At 34.0% G+C, this 16,922-nt stretch overlaps 1 protein-coding gene across 1 annotated transcript in view; it reads left to right on the top strand.

The window, feature by feature from the left end:
- TRPA1 (transient receptor potential cation channel subfamily A member 1) overlaps positions 1-10,932 on the top strand; it is a gene marked incomplete at both ends in the record, with an annotated part of 51,249 nt that extends 40,317 nt beyond the window's left edge. Inside the window, 6 exons of the mRNA XM_081950550.1 lie at positions 1,256-1,385; positions 2,274-2,456; positions 4,151-4,219; positions 8,170-8,280; positions 9,082-9,179; positions 10,734-10,932. Coding sequence (XP_081806676.1) covers positions 1,256-1,385; positions 2,274-2,456; positions 4,151-4,219; positions 8,170-8,280; positions 9,082-9,179; positions 10,734-10,932 — 790 coding nt within the window. The remainder of the gene's footprint in view (positions 1-1,255; positions 1,386-2,273; positions 2,457-4,150; positions 4,220-8,169; positions 8,281-9,081; positions 9,180-10,733) is intronic.
- Between the last annotated feature and the right edge of the window lie 5,990 nt (positions 10,933-16,922).

The raw sequence follows: 16,922 nt of genomic DNA, 5'->3' as shown, positions 1-16,922 counted from the left end.
GTGCTAAATAAGTAAAATTGCTAAAGTAAAGTTGCTGAATTCAAATCAGATTGGTTTCAAATTGTGTGGGGTCAAATCAAATAACTATGTTCATTATTGAAGCGATCTAATTTTTCCTAAGGTATGGCCTCCACTTTTCAAACAACAAAGCAAAACAAACAGACAAATAAATACTATTTTTTATTAGAGACAAGTTTTGAAGAATAATCCCAATATAATGGGAAAAGTCTATGGAGATTCTCATTCATCCAGGTCATAGTTGTCCCAAAGCTGTGTTTTCAGCTGGCAACTGGACTTCCTTGGTTTTTTTAAAGACGTTTTGCTTCTCATCCAAGAAGCTTCTTCAGAGAACTGAGGAAGCTTCTTGGATCAACAGTGAAAAATCTTCAAAGAAAAACAAGGAAGTCCAGCTGCCTCTAGAGAAAGCACCTCAAAAGCACTTCAAATAGTGGGAAAAGAGAAAGTTAATCTCAATCATTTGACTCATTGTATTAAAATGATTCCCTAAGGACAGGAGGGTGTTTTCACTATGATACCAATTTTCTTGGAAGTAGCTCATCAGACGAAGACAAAGAAAACTTCTAGATATTCAGCTCAAGGACTTAATATAGCCCAGTTATTTTTCATGCAATGACACCCCAATGCCTATTAGACATATGTAAGCAGAACAAGGTTATTAAAGCATATTGTACTTGTATTTATGTTCTCTAGGAACTACCATTTTTCTCAACTAATAATGAAATAATAGTGAGTAATTAGAGGTCATTGTTAGCCATTATCTTTTCCATTACTATATGACAGAAGCAGTTTTACGAAAAATACTTTAATTATTCGGAATCTTTTAACATTCAACTAAAGTACTTTAGTTTCTCATATTACAACAAAAGGAGAAAACTCTTCTTCAATATTTCTTCAGTTTGAAAATGTGAGATTTACATCTTACATAAATAGTTACTGTAACCAATACGTATTTTAATACAAGGCAACCACACTGTTGTTTCCACCCACGAGGACCAGATTCTATTCCCATAAAAGACAAAAGAGAATGGAGACTGAATCAGAATTAATGAAAAAGGATAGTTACTAAAATGAGAATCTTATCTAGAAACATTTCTTGGTTGGGAAATTATAAAGACAAATAAAATCGTGGTAATTTTTATAAATAGAGGACTTCTCAAATGCGTCATGTGACTGACAGATTATGAAAATTATATATACACCTTTTTAAATTCAATATTGTGTTTTCTCTTCCCAGATTTGAAAATTATGGAATATATATTGTGATGTTTTGGGAAATTTTGAGGACTCTGATACGGATCGTTATTGTTTTCTTTTTTTTGATGTTAGCATTTGGGCTCAGCTTCTATGTTCTTCTTGGTTCACAGGTTTGAAATATCATATTAAATACTTTGGAAAATTATTTTAAGCAAAAAATAATTTTATGAAAATAACTGAGCTGTTCAATGGGATTGTTATTACTTAAGCCAAGTTAAATGTGACAGAAGAAGACAACAGCATCTTTGGGCTGATGTTCTCTAGGTCTTGATGGATACACTAAAATGTGAGGTGGTGGACAGAAGTAACATAAATTTGATTGATTATAAACCATCAACTGTTAACAAAGTTTCATTAACTGAATATGATAGTACTGTTTCATGAGTTTGAGGCATGAATTTAGACAACATGAAGGTGTTTTTTAATAACTTTAATGCATAAACATGCTAGTGTCTATCACCTGATTTTAAAAATTCTGTTAACTAAAATTAATCAGAAATAAATCATCAGTCTTTATTATCATATTTATTTTCTTAATAAATGCAGTGTTTCTGGGCACCAAATAGCTGAAGATTAAGTTATAGGTGACTACAGCACTGTTTTGTTGCTTATGAGATCCCTCAACATGCATAGATAACCTGAGCCACAAAAAGGAGAAGTTAAATGACTGTTTTTGAGGGTATCCAACTCTGCAAAATCCAAATGCACCTACTGTTTAAAAATCAAAATATACTTGTTTCCTACCAGTGATAAATACTTGCAGATTAAAAAAATATATCCCTGAATTTTCTTTGGATTGCTTAATATGAGCACTGAAGGCATTTAAAAATCTATCATAATCTCTGTTAGCTCTGTTAAATAGAAAATTAAAGATATATTCAAAAGAACATGAATAATAACATTTGAGATAATAGAACACCTATGAAAAACCAGGAAATTATGTGTGACTCTGAAAACAAAACACTATAAATTACCCTGTTTCTTCTTTTGCCTTTTAGCAAACGTATAGTACTCCATATCTTTCAGTAATGCAAACATTTTCCATGATGATAGGAGATAACAACTACCGTGAGGCTTTCCTTGAACCAATGCTGGCTGATAAACTTCCTTTTCCATTCCTGAGTTTTATCATTCTCCTTATCTTTTCTATGCTTATCCCTATTCTTCTTATGAACTTACTGGTAAGAAATAACTATTTTAAGTTCAGGTGTTGACAGCATAACTTGGAACATGCATACATTTATTTTATTTATGTTTTGTCTATGGAAAATATACTTCCAGAGATATGAAGGGAACAGTTGCTGTAATTTATTAGGAGTAAATAACAGTAATCAACATTTCCTTTTTGCCTTGTTGACGGTAGAAATAACATGGTTGTCTATTTTCCTAATATGGGAAGAATTCTTCTTTTAGCCCATTGCAGTCTATTCTGACTAACAAACATCAGCCACTGCCTGCATTTCTTAAGGGATTAATTAAAGGAATTTTAAAGAGATTGTACATAGGTATTTCTGCAGGCAAATCACACAACTAGCTTTACCTGTACTTCCTTAATGTATTATTTATGATGCTTATAGTCACCGAAGACATTACAACAAAACTGCATGACTGCCATCCATAAATGGCTCAGAGTGGTATTACGAGAATGTTTATTATCCCTAAATACTGAACAATAAACTCTCATTGTCTCTTATACACTCAATTCAGGGGCACCAGAAAAAGCTGCTTTCTAATCATTTATTTCCATATAGACTTATTGTAGCATGTTGTTTCTTGGGACTGTCTTTGAAAATCTGGGTAATTCAAAATATTGCATCTAGCTTGATTATAGTTAGAATTGACGTCTATTTGCATTTTAATTCAAATTTGTTCAATTTAGTCTATTGGGGGGGGGGTACAGCGAATTGGGCAGGTGAAAAGCTTTTAATGGCTACAGATGAAGGAATCCAAGGCTCTACTTACCTACATTATATTGCCAAAAGTATTCGTTCACCTGCCTTTACTCGCAGGTGAACTTACTGTAAGTGACATCCCATTCCTAATCTATAGGGTTCAATATGACATCGATCTACCCTTTGCAGCTATAACAGCTTCAACTCTTCTGGGAAGGCTGTCCACAAGGTTTAGGAGTGTGTTTATGGGAATTTTTGACCATTCTTCCAGAAACGCATTTGTGAGGTCACACACTGATGTTGGACGAGTTTACGTGGCCTACCACTTTGTGGCTGAGTTGTTGTCATTTTCAAACAGATCCACGTTCTTATAATACAGCTGACAGTTGACTGTGGAATATTTAGGAGCGAGGAAATTTCATGACTGGATTTGTTGCACAGGTGGCATCCTATCACAGTTCCACGCTGGAATTCACAGAGCTCCTGAGAGCGACCCATTCTTTCACAAATGTTTGTAAAAACAGTCTGCATGCCTAGGTACTTGATTTTATACACCTGTGGCCATGGAAGTGATTGGAACACCTGATTCTGATTATTTGGATAGGTGAGCGAATACTTTTGGCAATATAGTACCTGGACTATCAATTCACTATGTGGTCCATTTCTGATGGTTGCTCAGCTTTGAAGTTCAAAGAGAAATATTAAGTCAGTATCTAAACCTCCACCTCTTTTTCTCATAATGGATGAATGGACATCCATAATTTTGATTATTTATTGTGGTACTTCTGATTGGATAAGAAGTGAAACGTTTTCAAAGAAAAACCAGAAAGTCCAGTTGCTTCTTGAAAAAGCATCTTTGGGAGAATATATGTTAGGTTCCTGTTATGATGGCAGGACTTTTTACTTTTAATTTTGTAAAACTGTGATTTAACTGAACAGGATTGAAATGTTTGAAAAGCCTGATTCTGATTTCTGTGTTGTAGATTGGTTTGGCTGTTGGTGACATTGCAGAGGTGCAAAGGTTTGCTGCAATGAAAAGAATAGCAATGCAGGTTTGTGAAGTGCATGATTTTATATTTATTTGCCCCTTTGCTGCTGGGAAAGTAAATTGAAAAATAATTGGGGAATCGCCTGAATTATTCTTCTGACAAGTTATGCGAAAGTCTAGAAACCTAAAGATAAGGAAAATAAGGAAACTTTCATGTCTTAAAATCCGGGAATGAATATGTATATACATACCCATCATTCTATGCCCTTTGTTAATGCAAAGCATAGATGTGACATAAAAATAGTGTTCCAAATAAATTAAAAGTGCATGATCCGAAAATAAGAACTTCCACATGCTTCCTACTTTTTAAACCTTGGAAAATCATTCTTACTCTCATCATGTCCACATATTGCTTCAGACATTAGCTTCTGTTGCTTAAAATTTTCAATGTCTCCCTTCCTGAGGACCTCATTTGATCTTTGCTTTACCACATTCTGAAGAATCCCATTCCTACTGAATTCAATTTTTATATTTCCTCTTACAAATTTAGCTCATGTTTCCATGTATCAAAGTGGTGAAAGCATGCTTACATTTTACTTCTTTTGACAAATTTATTATTTGCAACAGATCACATACTACTAGTACTACTACTTTTCTGCCAACATCTGCCCATTTTAAAACTTGTCCCTCCATTTTCACTTCTAGCAAACATTCTACTGAGTTACATGGATTCTTCTGTTTGTTTTAGTCTTTCACCACTTAGCTATATTATGAATTTTTTTATTCCATTTTTCCTGTCAAACATTAACTTGGTATTTGATTCATTAATTTCCTTATGATTTTTTCTAGTTGTTTCAGTCTAGTTAATATTCATTGCAAATGATGTTCTCATCCAATAGGTACAATAGGTGTATATGACCAACTTTTTTACAATGAAAAGGAGGACAAATAAATTGGAAAAAAAATATTGTAAATAAAAGAAATATTTTATTCATTGCAACAATAATACATAAAATATGATATATGCATAATAAAAACATTTGTAACATTTTATATTGTAATTATGCTTACATGCCTGTTAATTATTATTTAAATGAGTACTTTTCCATTGAATTAATATTTTTGGTCAATGTATCATCATCTAACAATATATTGGAAATATCTGAACAAGAAATATCCTTCATATTGAATTTTACAGCAAATGCTGAAGCTAGAGTATCAACATTCAATCTCAATTTCTCACTTGTCGAAAAATCATTGGCAATTGAAAAAACTCTTTCAACTGCTGCATTAGTTCCAGGGCAGCACAACGTAAATTGAACAAGTATAAATAAATTTTCACATGGAATATGTTCATTTTTGAAATGGCTGAAAATAGCCACCCATCTTTTATCAATTTCAACATGTTGATTTTCCCATTGTATTAATTGTTCAGAATTTAAATATACATTCAGTCTTCTAATTTCTTCAAAGAGACAATTGTCGTCTATTTTAATGTCTAGCATTTCTTTAGATAAAAATTCAACACAAGATTCAATATCTGTCCAATATTCTTGCGATGAAGTAAAAAAACACCATTAAAAACTGTTTAATAAAACATGAATTGTACTTACCTCTGTATAATTGAATATTCACTGAGAAAGAAATAATTACCGTGAGTCATTCAATTGCCGACGTGCCGTATGTCTACTGTGTGCGTATGTGCCATTTCGTGTTTCGGTAAGAAGTAAACAAAGCCAATTGCACGTGGCGCTCTCTCTCAAGGTCTCCCGTGCGGAGCGCATGCGTCTCATAATCACATCTTATACTGCACTATACCGAGCCTTTATGAATTGTCATGTCAAATACAAATATGTCACATAACGCGCAACAGATTAGTCTTCAAATATCGAAAAGGAAGACATGTAGGAGGACACTTTTCGAGGGAGAACAGAACTTACAAAAGAAGGACTGTCCTCCCTAAAGGAGGACGGTTGGTCACCTTATGTATATTCACATCCATAAGCATCATGTCATTACTGCAAGCCTTCCTTATACTTTTATCATAAATATATTAAACAAATAAGAAACATCACAAGTCTTTTATTTGCTTCCTGTTCAATGTTGAACCATTCAATAATCTGTCAATTTACTCCCACACATACTTTATAGCTATTATATACCATATTCTTATGCCATTGAGTAATCATCAACCTCATATTTGTGATAAAATGTTAAATTATAACGTATAATTTTTTTTCATATTGTACAGAAGTGTACAATAAACTTAGTCGTTGTTATATCTTTTCAATGACTAGTACAAATGCAGTATACATGTCCTGCCTTGTACAAACTGATTTATATTTCCTGAATTTTGTTCAGTGCCACCATCAGATCCCTTTCACCAGAATTCTTCTTAACACCTTCCCAAGCATAACTAATCCTAAAGTTTTTGATTACATTCTTGCTATTTTGTACAGGGAAACAATAATAGCATTCTTCAATTTACACCCAGATTAAACCTGTCATGCATCTATTCCACAACAAACTACATGTGCATTTCAATACTCCTTCAGACATACTATTTACACCTACAGTTTTGCCATTTCTGAATTATATCACATCATTTGTAGCTTCTTTTTCTTGAAATTTATTCCAGTCTATGCATTTGCATTTCTCAATGAATATGCCATTTGCATGTCATATGCATTTCAGATTCTTTTCAGTATTTAACACATCACTGTTATTTCGAAAACACTTTTTCTCGTATTCCCTTCCTTCATTTTTTTCTTTTCTTTTCTTTTTCTTTTTTCAACAGCTCTATTCATGCTCTTTAACATTTGCTTCTCTTACATTCCAATTCACAGTCTCTTATGCTGCAGTTTTTGCCAGATTGTCCATAGATATTTCATAGATAATAACATCTACCACTCAGGGACGTGCGGTCAGGGGAGGCAGCGCCTCACCTCTCTTCATGAAATAATAGTATATAATATTATATAATATTATAATATTATATACATCCGTCCGTCCGCGCCCGGGAGCTGCGGAGGCAGAAATGTTGTCTGCGCTCCCGGATACCGAAGCCACGAAAGCGACTGGGGAACGACGAGAACCTTCCTACCTCTGCTGGATTTCGCACGCTCCTCGCGACTGCAATATGCAGTCACCAGTCGCTTTCGAGGACTGCGGAGCGCGAGCCGGCGGAGCACGCTCAGAAAGGCAGGGAATGGGATCATGTGTGCTGGAGGCTGAGGCAGCCTCAGCCTCCAGCACACGTGGTCCCATTCCCCGCCTTCCTGATGACGTCACCAGCCTCACCAGCCATAAACCTCACCGCACGTCACTGCTACCACTCCTGTTGATTAATTGAAGTTTTCATATAAAGCATGTTATTAAGATTAGTTCTTCCTGTGCCATCTGCAATATCCCCAGCTAATGATTAGAACCAAATCAGTCAGTTGAGTATACTTTGATTAGGATTGCACAAGGACAAATAAAGTCCATTTTTTTTCCTGAACACATCCATTTTACTCTATACAATCTAAAGATTATGTTGCTACCAGGAACACTTTTGCTGACATACTACTAGCCTATATGTGCCTTTTACTTACATGCTCTAACAATGCCTGTTATGATGCCCAGCTAATCTTTGAAATACTTAATCCAAATATGGATTAAGCTTGGATTTCCCAGGATTGGAAATTTTGTCAGCATTTCTAATTACTTTAAAGCTTTATACTATATGAAGCATTATCCTTAATACATAAGCTTTTAATATGCTGTTATGAGAAATGACATGACCAGAGATTAATTTATCAATTTTTCTATTCATTTTTTTGTGAGGGGAGGTGGAAAATCTTAACTTAGTTTTTATCCAAAAATCAACCTTACCTAAGCTTTAATTTATAACAATTTTTCTATATTGCATGTGGAATTAATCTAGGAAGTGAATGGACAGCCCAGTTCTGATGGCACAGTTCTTTAGTTTTATGTTTTTAGCAAGTTTATTAAAGATATATTTATTTCTTTTAGGTTGATCTTCATACAAACCTAGAAAAAAAACTACCATATTGGTTTCTCAGTAGAGTTGATCAAGAATCCATTGTTATATATCCAAATAGACCTAGATATTGTGGGTTTATGGTAAGTTAAAAACAAGAATGACTGACCTTTATTATTTTTATCCATCTTCCAAGCCCCAGAAACAGGAAGCAAAGAATAGAGAGGGCCAGACTAATGCAATTCTTTTTCAATCTTTCAATGTTGTAATGGCTGCCAAGGACTAAACTGACAATAAAACTCAAAGCAAAGAAAAATTTGCCTTTCATGATCTACTTTCTATTACTTCTGATTGTTTCTTTGGCAGTGAATGCAAGGAGGAAAGATGTTGGTACTTTCTCTTTGCTTTTTGCATTTCTTGCCAGAGTATCAGAGGAGCTAAGAAACAGAAAGATCTTACAAACAGGTAAGCCAAAAGGAGAGGTGTTTGAAGTTCACCAAGAGAACCAGAGAACAATAACTTCACTGCAAACCAGATTCATAATTGGTTTTGGAATAACAGAATTGGAAGGGACCTTAGAGGACTTCTAGTCCAACCTCCTACTCAGGCAGGAAAGCCTATATCATTATAAGCAAATGGTTGTCCAATGTCGTGTTAAAACACCTCCAGTGTTGAGTACCTACAACTTCTGTAAGCAAGTTGTTCCATTGATTAATTGTTGTAACTGTTAGGAAAATTCTCCTTACTTTAAGTTGATTCTTTCCTTAATTAGTTTCCATCCACTGCTTCTTGTACTGTCTTCAGGTGCTTTGGAGAATAGAGAATAAATACAATATTCTACTTAAGAGACTTTACAAACTTCAAAGAAGTTTTGATTTCTGTGTGGTACAATCTTAAGTTTGTTAGAATAATTTAATATTTATATTAATTCCTTTTCTTTACAGAGTGTGTTCCACTATTGCTTTGGATGGAATAATACAGCAGCTGATCCACAGAGTGCTGACACAACATTAGAACTAGAAGTATTGAAACAGAAGTACAGGTATTTGTTAGTTCTATGCTAAGGAAATGAAGTAATGAAACTTCTAGTAGTAGGAAATTATGACTTTGCAGGCTAAGGATTTTATTTGCAGGACAGTATTTTATTTTCAATAGTATTATTAAAACACAATGCTGTTGGATAGAGCAATGAGAAGGCAGACTCAGGTTTAACGCAACAACAGCTCTTTATTACAACAGTCAAGTTTATACAATCCAGCGGCAGTTAGGTCTGACAGCTCTCCTTTTATAGGGAGTGTCAGACTTCTCAACCAATCAGATTAAACCTCTGTTCCCACCTGAACAGAGGACTGGAGTGGAAACCACGGTAGCTTGTGTTAATATCTAACAAATACAAATGACTGTATTTTTACTGGACGCAGAGCTGTCAGACTTCTCAACCAATCAGATTAAACCTCTGTTCCCACCTGAACAGAGGACCGAAGTGGAAACCACGGTAGCTTGTGTTAATATCTAACAAATACAAATGACTGTATTTTTACTGGACGCAGAAGCAAGCATTTACTGAACTATTTTTCAATAATTTTCATAGTATATTTCTGAGAATCTTGGAGGTAGTGAAGAGTCTGATATGCATCTTGGGCTATGTTCCTCACTACAATCAAATCAATCTTAGAACAAACAAAATTTCTAATGTTTTCAGTTTTCAAAATAATATTTATATATGTATATATTATGAAATATATATAAATTGAAGAGCCTTTGTTATTCATATATTGAGAAGACAGTGATCAAGTGACAAGTTGGGTTTATTACAAACAGCATGGATTCAAATTAGTCTTGAAACAAAAAAGAACTTGACCTAATGTAAAGAAAGTGTTATTACAGCCATAGCATTTTTAGGGTTAATTTTTAGTAAATACCAACTTCAATACAGTACCCAAGAAAAATGGGAGCTATTAGGTGTTCTCCATTATTGTTAGTCTGCATTGGTTGAAGAACGTGAATCTTTATCATACTACGAAAATATTTCAAAATATGAAGAGAATGTAGAAAAAAGGAAGAAAAACTCCCTTCCCCAGGGGAATAAGTCATAAAATTCTCAGGTTCATAACCCTTGAATTACAAAAACCTTGTTTCAAATCAAATACTTTTAACAATTTATGTACGATTTCTTTTCATCTGTTGTTATTTTGAATTGGTGTAAATATTTCTTAAATCAAAAGTATTTTTTTTCTGCGAAAGGAAATCTTATTGTTAAAATAATTTAAAGGGCATCATCTTCAGAACAGATTCATTAAGTATCTTAATCATCTTTTCATATTTAATACATTTTAATATTTATTTAATATATCATGTATTAAAATGTACACCTTCTTTTAGTTTTTCTGAGTGATAGTAGAGTTAAGACAAAAACAATTAAATATATTTTAATTTCATTTCATTTTAAATTTAAATAGTAACAAACAAGTTTTAGAGGGATTCAGAGAGTGTGACCAAAATATAAGTTTGTGCATGCAGTTCTGAGGTCCTTATTGGTGTAGCTTGTATAACTTACCAACTTGCCCTCTAACCAATGCATGTTTTTGGTCTCCAGGCTTAAGGACATTGGAACTCTGGTGGAAAAACAGCACAATCTTCTTAAACTAGTTGCACAAAAGATGGAAATAATGTCTGAGGTAGAGGATGAAGATCCAAAAGATTTATTCCAGAACAAATTTAGGAAAGAGCAGTTGGAACATAAGAACAGTAAATGGGATACAGTGCTCAAAGCAGTTAAATCGAAATGTGCCTAATTTGATTACAACTATCCTCATTTTTTAAATATAAAATAGCTTGCTAGTAAGAAATAGAAGTTAACACTGTGGCATTTTAAGTTGGGACAGGAGTTATCATTGTGGGACAGTAGTACATCAATGTGTACTACTGATTGCTACGATTGATTAGCAAGTCCCCTCAATTCCAGCAAGCTGGTTAATAAGCAAATACTGGGCTATATAATGCTGGATATTCCCTTCCTCTTGGTTCCCTATAGATGATTGCTCATTGTTATGTTGCAATAGTGGCTAACCAGGTCTGGCTGAATTATTTCAGCATAACTACTATAGGTTTCTGTATTTTGTATTTAGAGGCTTTTCTACTGCGGCATGGTATATAATGTTAATTTAGTTATTACCATATAGTAAAATGTTTTCAACAGAGGAATATATAAAAGACTTAGTTTAAATATTAACACATAGAGTAATTAATGCAGTAGCAGCTTTGCTGATTAATTCAGGGCAACTAAACCAAAATTGCCCTCTTCAGAATGTCAAAGAGATTAATATAATAGTTGGATTCTCAGAGTGAATACAATCTCATTTACATTAAACTGGTGTTCCTGAAAGTATATGGAATATTGAAGACTGACCCCTATGCATATTGTAGGGAATAATTATATAACAGGTACTGTGCTAGAAAGCAAGAGACTGTGAGTTCAAGTCCCGCCTTAAAAGCTAATTAGGCGACCTTGGGCTAGTCATTTTCTTGCAGTCCAATTCACTTCATAGGGTTGTTCTTGTGGGGAAAATAAGAGAAGGGAAGTGTGTTGGATGTGTTCACCACCTTGAGTTATTTGTAAAAATAGTAAAGGTGGGTTATAAATAAATTTGATAGCCTACATTTTAAACATTTTTGGCAGATTAAACATTTAATTAATCATCTAATTTGTTCAGATATTTAACAAATACTTCTGTGCTTAGGATTGGGCAATTGCTTTGTCACCTCTAAAATTCCTCAAGTTTCTTTCAACATGCATTTCCCCACAATATTCTTCAATGGCGGTTGAACTGCCTCTGAAAATTGGAGTCTAAACACATCTAGAAAATGTCAGGTGTTAGGTGTTTCTGCTTATTCAAGTTCTGAATGTATCAATTTACTGAGAAACACAATGTCCTATGGGGGTAGGGTGCATGCCCATATGCATGCATGCACACTCATATGGGTCAGTGTTGACTCCTGGTAACTGCCTGGACTAGTTCCTGCCATTTTTTGGCATGGTTTTGCATATGGTTTACCACTGCTTTCTCCCTAGGCACATGAGTGGTTCAGATAACTTATCTGGCTTTGTTTCTAAGGTGGGAGTAGAACTCATGGTGTATCAGTTTCTAGCCTGATGCCTTAACTGCCAAACGAAATTTAGCTCTCTCAATACCTCTGCTCCATTTTCAAACAAAATGAATTCATAAGGCTGTGCAAAGTATTTGAAAGAAGTGATTCACAAAGCATGTTGGTATGAGAGAAGAACCATTCTTTGTAGTAGTAAAGGAACTGTGTCTTTTGGAAAGTTTAATGTAGTTGCTTTTCCTAGTTATCTGTGTATCTGATTTGTTTTGCTGATGTTCCTAGAGAGAGCATTAAGTGTACATTGGAAGGATTGAACTTGTATGATGGTTCAACTCTTGCAGAATCCTTGCTGCTCTTTGAGCATTACAAGTTGTGTAAAGAAATGTTTGAAATCGAGCAACTAAGCTCAGAAAGCACCACTGTTCAATCCTGAGCTGCAGATATTTTCTTCCAATGATTCAACTCTTCCAAAAGATGTACTTTCTTTAATACTTTGAAAGAGAGTGCTTTGCTCATGCCCATACATTTTAAAAGCACCTCTTTTACCAATAGAAATAGCAATAGCATTTAGACTTATATACTGCACTTAGAGCATTCTCTGAGTGATTTACAAATGTCAACATATTGCCCCCAACAATCTCAGTCTTCATATTACCAACCTCAGAAGGATGGAAGACTGAGTCAACCTTGAGCCAGTCAGGATCGAACTCCTGGTGTCTGGGCAAGTTAGCCTGCAATACTGTATTCTAATCACTTTGCTACCACTGGCCAATGCTTTGCATGCTAAATCATTGTTTTATATCATATGGGAAATTAATTGAGTAAATGATATAAAAACATACATCTCTTTATACACTGGTACATGTATTATGCCTTATAGAAACAGAAATAAACTATAGTCAATATTAGCTAAAATTACAAATAGCTGCAGATTTACTCAGATGTAAATTCCATAAACTTCAGTGGACTTGTTAAGATAATACAATCTAAATAAATAATGAACACTGTTATCTAGTAATAAATATTAGAATAAAAATATTAAACGATTGTATTGAAGAAGTTCTAGCTAATGCTGACTTTGTTGACAAAACATATATTGTTCAACAGATAAAATAATGCTACAGTTTGTTAGATGTGAAGCACAATAAAGAGATTGTAACTATCTTCCTGTTTCAGTAAAACTCCTAATAAACCTGCTTATTTCTATACCATTCAGTTGTCTTTTTTATAAAACAAGAGAAGTAATGCATTTTATGCATTTCATTGTGTCGTCTTCTAGTAATGACTGTAATTTTTAAAATCTAAAGATTATTTTAGCCATCTAGTGAATTCTTGATTCCACTAGTAGAATTCTTTACTATTCCACTTTAGGAGTCCACAGAAGATTTATTCAGTTGAAAATATCCAATCCTCCTGCTTCTGCAGAACTTTGTACACAAGGAAGAATTCTAGTCTATTTTCTGAGTTTGACCTTAATGTTCCCCATTTCCACACTTATCTGGCACCTTCCACATGTGTTGAGACTAGAGTTTTTAGAATTTATCACCCTAGAAGTCACACTTCCATTTACAAAGAATGTTGTTTTATTTGCAGATGTTTTTGGTTTTCAGGGTGAGCCACCTTCCCCAGTCTGGGGCTCTCCAGAATGTACTGGGACCAAAAATCCCAGAGCACTTATACAATTGATTGATGTGATCAGGCTTATGTGCAAGCTGATACAAAGAAATGGCCACTTTTTGTGATGCATATGCCGTTATTTTCAATATTATTGCATTGCATAGAGCAGAATTGCTAGGGTTTAACAGCAAACCATCACACGTAGATATGGAATATATCACATTAACCATATATCTATTGCCTCTGATGAAAATATTTTGTGGGGATCGAAATATTTCCCTTTTTTCTCTTTCAGTGTAATAATTTTGTGTCAATTCCTCTTAAATGATTTGTGTCACCTTTTTTTCAATGTATTTTTGAGGCTATGTCTATAGCAAGCAAATATTGGCAGTGTCAGTAGTCTATCATAACACTAGATGGCAGTGAATGCTAGTATTTTCTATGAACCATTTAACTGGCTGTGAAAGAATTTGGTAGAGGAAACAGTTGATTGATTTTAGTTTTACAGCATATATTCTAAGGCAAATATGTTAAGAGTATATAAGGTTAGGTTAGGAACAGATTATCCTGGAATATATGTAGTCATTAAGAGCTGACAGCGGTTGCTGGAACATAATTACTCAATTTAAGAAAAATAGTACGAAACTCTTATTTGGTGGTGGTTTTGTTTAATACTCTTTTCCTTTTCTTGTCTTTTTTTAGTAAAACTTTTTAAGTGACATTTTAATGCTTTTGTGTTGTGTTCAGTTAATATCTTTCTACATCTGGAGACTTCCCCATTTCTACATGCATAGCTAAAGTTAATTTTTGAGCCAGAGCTTGGATTTGCCAAGTAGAAACAACTATTAAGTGGGTAGTGTTAGTGATTTCCCAAAGTTTCCAGTAGTTTTATTTTATTTACTATCAGCTAGATATACAGAAAATTCACAGACAGTAAAAACACAATTGTTTTCTGCAGATAAGGCTGGACACCATAATAACCATTGTGCACTGGCTAACTTCTTAATGTTAGTATGATTAAAGGAATAAGCCAGCATCATTATTTTGGCTAATTGGAAAATACTTATTAAAGTAGACTTATATGCTAAGGTAATAAACCTAAATCTAGACTTAGAGATATTGTGTAACTGGGTATTAATCTCCTTGTTTGTTTGTTTGTGTTATATTCTGTTTGTGGTTCAGGAGCTCCATTCACCATTCATAGGTGTCCTTCTGCTTTCTATTTTTGCCAACAATAACTCTACACTAGGTTAGGGTAAAAGAGTATGATTGGCCCAAGGCCTGCCACTAGTGTGAGCATTTTAGATAAAATTTGTGCTTGCGATATGTGGATCAAAATGTACCAAACTGAGGAGTACAGAGCTTAATATTAGTAGGGAATGAACATTGCATAGATATCACCAAAGAATAAATATCAATAGTGGGTGGAAAGTATAGTCTGCCTATAGTACATGGTTTAAGCAAACAGTTATTTACAAGGCAAGTGAATGAAATATCAATATAAAACATGATTGTTTATAAAGAAAGACTGAGAAAATTAGTGAAGAAATATAACAAAAAATTGAAATGTGGTATACACCATTATTTGAAAAGAGTGTGTGTGCAGAATTAAAATTTTAAAACACATTTTAAAATATAGCTACTATTGAGTAATGCAGGACATAACCTAAATAATGATTTATATAATATTACTATTGCATAAGATGATACTTTTTAAAAAGCACTGTTATATTAAAAGGACTATATAATGAAGAAAGGAAAGAAAATACGTATTACACTCAGGAAAAAAAGAAAAAGACATTTAAACCTCCCATAAAAAAGAGTAAAATAAAAAACCATAGGTAAAAGGTAAAGGTAAAGATTTTCCTCGCACATATGTGCTAGTTGTTTCCGGCTCTAGGGGACAGTGTTCATCTCTGTTTCAAAGCCGAAGAACCAGCGCTGTCCAAAGACATCTCTGTGGTCATGAGATGGTATGAGTAAAAGCCAAAGGCACATGGAACACTGTTACCTTCCAACCAAAGGTGGTTCCTATTTTTCTACTTACATTTTTACATGATTTTGAACTGCTAGGATGGTAGAAGCTGGTACAAGTAACAAGAGTTCACTCCATTATATGGTGCTAGGGATTTGAACCACCAAATTGCCAAACTTTCTGATTGAAAATTCAGGATCTTTGTCACTGAGCCACTGCATCCCTAAAAAACAACAACATACTGCTGAATAAAACAAAAATACCACTTCATCTAGCACTGCTGAAATTATATCATTTTTTCTGTGTTCTTATGATGATTCTTTCTCTGAACAACATGTTAAATGTAGACCATATAGCAGGGTTGTCAAACTGGCAGCCCGCGGGCCAGATGCATCACACCCAGGCCATGCCAACCCTGGCGCCGCAAAGGCAAAAAAATGTCACGATACGTCACATGATGTCATGTGACACAATCGAGTTTGACACCCGTTCCATACAGGAACATGTTGTCCGGTCTTGCCTCTCATTCAGTACAATGAAATTCAAAAGATGATGTTCACAAATTTAATTATGCATGTAGATTTTAGAATACAAAAATTCTTGCACAAGTATTTAATTGCAATTTTTTGCAATATGTTCTTCATAAGTTGAAAGGCTAAGTTCTTCATAAATTGAAAGATTCCAGATTTTTGGCATATATATATATATATATATATGTATGTATGTACGTACATACATACATACATACATACATACATACATACATACATATATATATATATATATATATATATATATATATATATATATAATCTTTAACCCTCTTTCCAAGAATCTGATTCACCGCACTGATAATAACTAACTAAGAATAATTACTAATGGTCACGCCCATAACACATGTGCCAAAGTTTCTTCAAATTTATTACTTTTCCCACATACAGAAATGAGAAACAACCTTTTAAAAACATACGCAGAGGGGACCCAATAGACCCTAAAGTGGGATCTTCTGAACTTAACAACTTTTAAAGCCTTAAGAATGATTCCCAGGAGAACAATGTACATGGAAGAAAAGGAAAGAAAAGTGAAAGA

This window comes from Natrix helvetica (assembly GCF_964273705.1).
Source record: "Natrix helvetica genome assembly, chromosome: 4".
Classification (NCBI taxonomy): domain Eukaryota; kingdom Metazoa; phylum Chordata; class Lepidosauria; order Squamata; family Natricidae; genus Natrix; species Natrix helvetica.
Note: the sequence above shows the minus strand (reverse complement) of the source record. Positions and strands in the feature narration are given on the sequence as shown.